General features: G+C 44.0%; 2 protein-coding genes across 2 annotated transcripts; both read right to left on the bottom strand.

Annotated features, from left to right (window-relative positions):
* Positions 1-243: 243 nt before the first annotated feature.
* Positions 244-1,666, bottom strand: LOC141986250 (histone H2A.J). The gene has a single exon (XM_074950559.1). The coding sequence runs from the start codon at positions 1,639-1,641 to the stop codon at positions 1,252-1,254; it is 390 nt and encodes a 129-aa protein (XP_074806660.1). The 5' UTR covers positions 1,642-1,666; the 3' UTR covers positions 244-1,251.
* Positions 1,667-3,482: 1,816 nt separating this feature from the next.
* Positions 3,483-3,862, bottom strand: LOC141986244 (histone H4). Its single transcript, XM_074950547.1, has one exon. It carries the CDS (start codon positions 3,801-3,803, stop codon positions 3,492-3,494), a length of 312 nt encoding a protein of 103 aa, XP_074806648.1. The 5' UTR covers positions 3,804-3,862; the 3' UTR covers positions 3,483-3,491.
* Positions 3,863-9,337: the final 5,475 nt, after the last annotated feature.

Below are 9,337 nucleotides of genomic sequence, written 5' to 3'. Positions count from 1 at the left end.
TATGAATAACTAATACTGGAAAATATTTATTAAAAAGTTTCCCAATAATTAGACCGCAGATATAGCAAATGTACTTTGTATAACTGAGTTTCTACTGAAAAGTTCCAGTCCTTTCTCCATGGGGAAAATCAAGTAGTATTCCAATAGAAATTAAAATAAGCCTATTGTGAAACTGACAGAGGTGAACAATAGGGCATTTAAGTATTTATGATTAAATATATATTTAATATTCCTGCTGTTTTGTTGTATGGTGGTCTTTATTTCTTGGCTGTTATTAGTAAATATTGAACAGTAAAACAGGTTTTTATATCATTTTCAAGTTCAGCAACTTAAAAAAGAATGTCCAGCAGATGGCAGTAAAGGATAAGAAATGAGAAAGTGAAATACATGCCACAGCTTAGCAGAACCCCTTCTGATTATTTTGATCTATAGTTTTCAAAGATCTGCAAATTCTTAAATAATTTGTACAGTGTAGCATTTCAGTTGACACCTGCACGTACAGCACTGTCTTCTAAATACTGCACTGTTTTCATATAAGCAATTCAGAAGCCCCTTCTCAACATTAAGTAAATAAAATCTGCCTGTTTAGATGAATGAGTCTCTTTCCTTGAAATGGCAAAGGGGTCTGGTTTTCTGAGCGACTAGCGATTTGTCTGCAGACTTTCAAGCCAAGTCACACTACTTCCTGTATGTACTGCAAAAGGCATAGTAGTAATGAAATTCTTTCCCGAGTTTGAAAAGCCTGCGCAAGGATTGCCCAGTACCAACCCTCCTTTTTTACTTCAATGAGTTACCTAGATGCATGAGACCTCTCTTCTCGTACATCTGACAATAACCTGTAAAGGAGAAGGTTGGATGGGAGCTTGAGAGCTGTAAATACTGACTTCCTGTGGTAAGTTGTGCCGTGGAAAAATGATCGTTATGCATTAAATCTCAAATTTCCCACATCATCTTCAGCCAAAGTTATTCTCTTCCCCTCCGGTACGTTTAAGTGCGTGTGTGAACGGGACGTAAATTTACACATCCCAATTTAACCCACCGCTAGGTCCTCTTAGAAAAAATGAGGGCAAAATCCTGTCCCCGCTGATGTCAGTTAATTGTTTTGTTTGTTTGATTTTTGTTACAAAAATCAGCGTAAGAGGAGGATTTCACCTTTTGGAGATAATCAAACCCTTTTCTGACTTTGTGGGTGGCTCTGAAAAGAGCCTTTAGGTTAGTTTTAAAGTCGAAGTGTTTATTTCTCAGTCAGCTTTACTTGCTCTTTGCCTTGTGGCTCTCGGTTTTCTTGGGCAGCAGCACAGCCTGGATATTGGGCAGGACACCCCCTTGAGCGATCGTGACTTTCCCCAACAGCTTGTTGAGCTCCTCGTCGTTTCGGATGGCGAGCTGCAGGTGACGGGGGATGATCCTGGTTTTCTTGTTGTCCCGAGCAGCGTTGCCAGCCAGCTCCAAAATTTCAGCTGTCAGATACTCCAGCACCGCGGCCATATAGACTGGGGCGCCAGCCCCCACCCGCTCTGCGTAATTACCTTTGCGCAGTAAGCGGTGCACTCGACCCACCGGGAACTGCAGCCCAGCCCGCGAGGAGCGAGACTTTGCCTTAGCCCGCACCTTACCTCCCTGCTTTCCTCGCCCCGACATTTGCGATTCACGTTCTGCCCAACACCCTTTGCTCAGGAAAAGAAATGCAAAGTAAACCAAGGGACAGCCAGCAGCCGCCCTTATATTTCTTCCGTTTTCAGAGTCAAACGATTTGTGATAGGCTGGAGACTTGCCTTGTCTGAACAGCCAATGGGGAAGCGTATCTAACTGTGACCATTGGTGAAGCAGAATATGCCTGTCGGGAATGGGGTGGCTTTTTCATCTCATCGAATTTAAAAAAAAAAAGGGGGGGGGGGCTCGGCCTCATTTTTCCACGCTGTTATTGCTGACTGAATACCAAGAGAGTTTTGTGTATTTACAGATTAGAAATGTCTGCAACGGGTCTTGTAGATTGGTGCTCAGTGACGTGGACCACTCATTGAAGGTGCTTTTACTTCTAATTTAGTTTCTTTGAGGTGAATTTATCAATTAAATTAATTTAAACAAAACCCTAGCCCTCTACCTTCGAGACTATCTTGCGTAGATAATTAAATCTCGACACTGATAAATGGACCAACCATTGATTTAACAGTAAGGATAGATGTAGTCAGAAAGACTGGCTAAAGTGAGTATTCCATAACAGCAGTGCGCTCAGTTTACAGAAAGACACACAAAAGCATATCTGTAAATATCCAGTGGGTGAGAAATAAGTCTGTAGATGAATGGGGGAATTGAGATGTAATGCATAATTGATCATTCTCCCACAGCGGGACTTTTAACAGGAACAGTCAGTATTTGTATATGCATCTCACGTCCCCCACACAACTTTCTTTTACAGATTGTTGTCAGATTTACGAGAATAAAGGTCTTCAAATGACTGGTGCATCTGTTGGAAAGTCAAATAGAAAATCCCCGAGACGTAGTTTTGTACCGAACTAGTATTCAAAATCTCCCCCTACTCCTCCGACCGAGCAAAGGGATTAGGTCTCTCTCCTTGAAGGGGTTAAAAGGACGGTTTGTCACTGGGCAATCCTTGCACCAGCGCGGGCTTTTCAACTCCCACAAGGTTTGTAATTGACTAATCCTTGCACAGAGCGGGCTTTTCAAACGCAGGAACTTGTTTTTAAACCGCGCCCAGAAACCAGATAGAGAACGGATTTTTGCTTCTAAAATCGCCAACATTTCCTCCCGCTTCCCTCCCTCCCTCTTCTCGGAGACGTAGGCCGATATGCGTTTACACGGTAATCTTATGGCTATTGTAGATCAGTCCACTAACGGCAGCATTTATACGGAGGGAATAATTGGCTCCCGCACTAATCCCCTTTAACTGTTTTACAAAATGCATCTTCCTAATCGATTTAATATAGTATCTCAAAATAATATTACCAATTGTTTGAGGTGATTTTTTTAATGCCCCCATAATGCTGCTTTCTAGAAAATGAACTCGACTCTTCCTTGTAAATCCACCTTCCTGTACCTCTGCGACTGCTGGAAGAACTGGCTAGAGACTGCGCCTGAGGACACCATCTACAGCTAAATGCTGCTAACCAAATACCTTCAATACTTTAAAACTATTACTTCTATATTCTAAAACAAATATGAATTAACACAAAGGTAGGAGTCTAGTTAAGGTTTGCTGTGTGTTCCCTGAGGCACTGTTTAAATTGTGGTTTTCAGACCTTCATGATTCAACTCCGCACCTCTACCCGAGTTAGCAGGGAAACAGAGGCGTATCTATACAATTTGTCTAATAGAATGACAAACATGTTGCTTAAATCAAAAATTTCAGTACAAAGTATTTTTTCCTCGCTCATCTTCCTTCCCTTGCTGATTAGACTGATCCAGCTCTTACTGTGAAAGGATGGGTGGCTCTGAAAAGAGCCGTTGTTAATTTGACCTGGGGAAAAGACTCAACCACCAAATCCGTACAGAGTGCGGCCCTGGCGTTTCAGAGCATAAACCACATCCATGGCTGTGACCGTCTTACGCTTGGCATGTTCAGTGTAAGTAACAGCATCGCGGATCACGTTCTCTAAAAACACCTTCAACACACCACGCGTCTCTTCATAAATCAGTCCCGAAATACGTTTTACACCCCCACGGCGCGCCAACCGACGAATAGCCGGCTTTGTAATACCCTGGATATTATCACGAAGAACCTTCCGATGGCGTTTAGCGCCCCCCTTCCCAAGTCCCTTACCACCTTTACCACGTCCAGACATAACTACCTCAGTACTACTCCCCACGACAAAAAAAAATATAAACTGCTGTATCTGTGATCTATATTACCGTATGTAGGCTCGTCTCCTTATATACAATTGAAACCGACCTAATTGAAAACTGCAAAGAGGCGGTTCTATTCTAGTGGTCTTCCCTTTCCTTCCCCCACTGACCTCTGTACAATGCTCACTTAGAAGAAAAGAGCGGGAGAGCATTCCCCTTCCCCACCCTCCTCCCGCTCATCCTTGGCAGCAGACTGCTCCTTTTAAAATTCAGAAATCTTTTGATTACAGATATATACATTTAGTTCTGTAGTATTTCCTGAAATTTTGTACTTCTATACATTACTAAATCCTACCTAATTATTGGAATCCCAGATTTTCCAGCAATACTGGTCCCTTTAAACTCCTTAAAATAAGAGCCACATTTAAAATGTACTTTTTGTCACTGGTGTATTTTCACTTCTGGAGGATCTTCCAGAAAAAGTGTTTCACACCATGGCCTATTTCTTTTGAAAATGCTCCTTAGATTTTTAAAAAGTTGCAGTGTGCAGCAAAATGTGGCCAATCAGATTTCCTGACACATCTTTCGCCTTTCTTCTACCCCACATTCACTGTGATTTTCCAAAGCATGCATAAAGAGGGTTAATGTGATAAGTATGCCTTAATTTCACCCAAAGGATGTGCTAAAATGGCATTTATTACCACTTCCAGAATCTGACATTCCATTAGTTATGTATAGAAAGTTGGGGAATATGTGAGCGTTACCTGTTTCTAACCCTTTTCTATATTCTCAGTGACCTCTAGCACCTGCCATCTGCACTGAAATTCACACAGGCCCAGGTACCCTCTCTCTCTCTCCTTTCTGAAGCACTATTGGACAATTGGTCTGAAATCAACAAGATTAAATGCAATATCGATATGTGCAAAGTACTACCCTTAGGAAGGAAAAATAAAGTGTACAACTACAAAATGGGGATTAACTGTCTAGGTCGGGCTGGGCAAACTTTTTGGCCCAAGGGCCACAGTGGGGTTGCAAAACTGTATGGAGGGCTGGATAGGGAAGGCTATGCCTCCCCAAACAGCCTGGCCCCTGACCATTATCTGCCCCCTCCCACTTCCTATCCAACCCCCCTTCTCCTTGTCCCCTAACTACCCTCCCGGGACCTCAGTCCCTATCCAACCCCCCTGCTCCCAGTCCCCCAACCCCTATCCACACCCCTGACAGGCCCCCCAGGACCCCACGCCTATCCAACCCTTGTTCCCCATCCCCTGACAGTCATGCCCCCTGCAAAACGTCCGCCCCATCCAACCGCTTCCTGTCCCCTGACCGCCCCCCGGGACTCCCCGCCCCTTATCCAACCGCCCAGCACCAGCCCCCTTACCATGCCGCTCAGAGCAGCATGTCTGGCAGCCACACCACCCAGCCAGAGCTAGACACGCTGCCACTCTGCTCGGCAGAAGCGCACAGCTCCTCCGCCCAGAGCAAGGTCCGCGCTGCGGCTTGGCTGCAGGGGAAGAGGGACAGTGAGGGAGGGGCCGTGGGCTAGCCTCCCTGGCCAGGAGCTCAAGGGCCAGGCAGGATGGTCCCACGGGCCAGATGTGGTCCACGGGGTGTAGTTTGCCCATCTCTGGTCTAGGTGGTAGTACTGCTAGAAATGATCTGGGAGTTAGAGTGGAATACAAATTGAATGAGAGTCAACAATGTGATGCAGTTATGAAAAAGGCAATATTCTGGGATGTGTTAACAGGTGTGTTGCATGCAAGACAATTGTCCCACTTTACTGAGCACAGGTGAGGCCTCAGCTGGAATACTACATTCAGTTTTAGGCAACACACTTTATGAAAGATGTGGACAAACTGGAGAGACCAGAGGAGAGTAACAAAAATAATAAAAGGTTTAGAAACCTGACTAACGGGGCGCAGACTCACCGGCAGTGCCTCCTGCTGGTTGTCCTTGGGAATTGGTGTTCCAGCCTCCAGAGTGCCCTCTTCAGGCCGGTGTCTCGCCTTGCTGCTGGCTCCCATGTCCCTCCCAGGACCCTGGTGCCCCTGTCTTGGGTGCTGCCCCTGGTGCTACCCCACAGTTCTGGGTCTCCCCCTTCCAGGGGAACCCCCCACCCACTATCCCTACCTTGCCTCAGTCATAGGCTCCTGCCAGTCACCAGCTAGCCCCCATACCCTGGGGCAGACTGCAGTATGAGCCACTCATCACCAGCAAGGTTGGGTTTGGACCTGCTGCCTCTGCCTACCCATGGCTGCCCCCTGCAACCCTCATACGTAATAGGATTTACCAGGCCCTCAGCCTGGGGCTTTCCTAGGCCAGAGTGCCCAGGCTCCCTTGGCCTTTCCCCAGCCCTGCGCCAAACTAGGTGTCCTGCTCGGCACCTTGCAGCCAGACCCTTCTCCCTCGAAAGAAAGAAAGAAAGAAAGTCTTTTTGGGCTTATGGCTCACAGCCTTTATAAAACCAGCTGGGCCCTGATTGGGGCGTGGCACGCAGCTGCCTCCACTTCCCCCAATCCGCCGGGGTTTTGCTCCCTTCCCCAGCCCCAGCCCTCTGCAGGGCTTTTCCAACCCTTTCAGGGCTGGAGTGGGTGCTCACCCCGCTACACTGACCTATGAAGAAAGGTTGAAAAAAAGTAGGAATTAAGATCAATTGTTCTCCATGTCCACTAAAGGTAGGACAAGAAGTAATGGGCTTAATCTGAAGCCAAGGCGATTTAGATTAGAAATTAGGAAAAACTTTTTAACTATAAGGGTAGTTAAGATTCAGAATAGGCTTCCAAGGGAGATTGCGGAATCCCCAACATTGGAGGATTTTAAGAACTGGATAGACAAACAGCTGTCAAGGATGGTCTAGGTTTACTTGGTTCTGCCACAGTGCAGAGCTAGCTCAACTTGATGACCTCTCAGCCCTACTTTTCTATGATTCTATTGCTCTGGGTCATTCCAGCAGTCTGGTGGCACATGACATAGTGTACTACAAGGCTTAGTTAAAACTAACCAAAGATAGGATTTTCTTTGGGACTCAGCCCATTGCTCAGAAAAGACAGAATTAAGATTGGGGGATGAGGAGAGGTGTTAAGGTGCGGTCTTAGATATTGCCTTAATTGTATTTCCTGATTTTAGTGTTTGGGAGCATATTGGATTTTAGCTAAGGCCTAAAATGGTGGATTTGGCTAACCTTTTCTCACACGTCAATGAGAACATGTTGATAACAGTAGTTCACACACTGTGTATACAGTTAAGGGAGTCATTCTTTAAATTGCAGGGAGCATGTGACACACACTGACGTTCTGGAACTGTGCGTACTAGTTCCTGAGGTTTTTTACTTTATGTTTGAAATTTTGAGGGCGGGGGAGGAGAGTATGGATGTGTGTATCTAGGTTAAGGAACAAGAACCCCCTCCCCTGTAACCATATCTTTACTGTAAAGAGGCAGTGGACTTGATCTGTGTGGTTATTGACAATCTTGGACAACAAAACACAGCTGTCCATAAAAGGCTGTATCTGGAGTACAGCTTTGCAGACACAGCTTCAAAATGTGTAAAGCTGAAAAATGAATATAAAAGACAGAGATAAGCTTAAAGCTTCCAAATACATTGGCTAAAGAATTGTGCCACACTGGAGAAAAAGGTGAAAAGTTCACAATCCCAGAATTTAGAAGCTAGTGAAGCCTTAGGAAATGTCCTATTCCACAATGAAAAATGGAAGCTGAGTGATTTAAGGATGTGACGTTAAAAGGAGTTTTGTACAGATTAAGAACACTACAGAGAGAAAAAGTTAGACAGACAGGACCAGTGCAAGTATTAAATTGTTAAAAAATGTAAGTATTAAAGGGAATGTTGATGACTTTTTTTTTACAAAAAAGGCATGTTGAGAGAAGGAATATCTACTAAGATCAATAGAAAAATAAAGTAATGTAGCCACTAATATTGCTGTCAGAAAAAGAACAGTTTAAGTGTAGCAGCAGCGGTACCTATATTGAAGCTGGATGAAACTTAGAAAAGAATAAGGAAATCAAAGCGGTATCAATACAGAATATTTCTAACATACAGCAGTTAACAGAGCCACCACCCCCAAAGTTATCTCACCTGTGAAAAATGTATTCAAAGTCAATATATAAAATTAAAATTGCAGTTTAGAAATGTGAACTTCTTAATTTAGGGAAGGCCCAATGAAAACTGAAAAGATATTTTAATGGCCAAGTCTCTGGCATGGAGCATGAAGTAGGAGATCAGGTGCTTGTACAGTATGTCTCAGAGAAAAAGCCCTTTCCCAAATCCATTTTGAAGGGTCCCTGCTATGTAATGGATAAGGCTAGTCCATCAGTATACCTGGTTCAGGTAAAGGATGAAAAATGGGTGGTGAATCGGTGGTTGCATGCAATGCAGCTGAACCTATACAGAGGGAGGGACAGAAAGGAATCTACTGATGTAAAAAAAGGGAAGCAAGAATAATTGTTTTCTTTTTCAGATGTTGATTAACATGGGAGGCATAATATGAACTATGTTGGGATCCATGGAAACAATGAGGTGACAGTGCATCAGGGGGAGAATACCACCCTAGCCTTTCGGTTCCCAGGTAGTCATGCAAGAAAGCCTACAATGTTCTGGTACAGACTGGACTGCAGCCAAGGTGGAAGATCCTAACAGCTCTCAGGAGCAGGGACTTGGAATGCGGGACCTAGTGGGGATGGTGTGTTTAAATGGGATGATAATGGCTAACCTAACCACACAGTTAACACTGTTGGGAAATATTACAATTATATTAGTAAATCATTGAACTACCGCCCATGAATCCACTACCATGCCAGGAAAGTGACTGAGACTTTGACCTTTTTTTCTGAATGTGATTAAGGACTTGCAGAGTACGAGTACCACTCCCACTCCTGAACATACTGGAGTAACAATGTCTACTACTCTAGAATTGAAGGAAGATAATGAACCATGTCCAGAAATGGAAGCATGACCTGATAATGGACTAGTGATAAATTGTGAACATCAGATTATGAGTAATAACGTACAGTAACAAGTGTATACTATACTATTGAATGTATCCAATTTTACATTACCAAAGCAGCTCTGTCATGCGAAAAATTTGCACATCTAAATGCAAATGATGTAAGAAGTCGGGCAACAATTCAGACAGACAATGGATGGGATTCAATTCAAGGAAATTTGGTGGCCTGAGAAGGGAAAGAGTCAGGGGAAGAGAAATTAAAAAAAGATATGGAAACTGTACTAAGGGTCGGGGCATTGGGAACATCAGCATGGAATCACAATATTGTGGGAGGAAAATTAGAGCATGAGAGTTCAATTGTAAAACCTGTTAAAATTAAATAAACAATGGAATGAGGATATAGGGGAGAATTTAAAGGGTGTTCAGGATGCTAGGATAACAGGACAGGTGTTTAGAGAAGTGAAAGCAGCACTCAATAAAGTAGGAAAAATCATGAACCATCATAATGTGTCAAAGGCAAAGTACCTGTCTGTGTTTCTTAACACAGGCGCTTCAAGTTGGAGTAAAGGAAATTG

This window comes from Natator depressus, chromosome 1, assembly GCF_965152275.1.
Source record: "Natator depressus isolate rNatDep1 chromosome 1, rNatDep2.hap1, whole genome shotgun sequence".
Lineage (NCBI taxonomy): Eukaryota > Metazoa > Chordata > Testudines > Cheloniidae > Natator > Natator depressus.
The sequence above is the reverse complement of the archived record's forward strand: the minus strand, read 5'-3'. Positions and strand labels throughout refer to the sequence as shown.

Coding starts and splice junctions, on each gene's coding strand:
- LOC141986244 (XM_074950547.1), bottom strand. CDS start 3,803: ATGTCTGGACGTGGTAAAGGTGGTAAGGGACTTGGGAAGGGGGGCGCT.
- LOC141986250 (XM_074950559.1), bottom strand. CDS start 1,641: ATGTCGGGGCGAGGAAAGCAGGGAGGTAAGGTGCGGGCTAAGGCAAAG.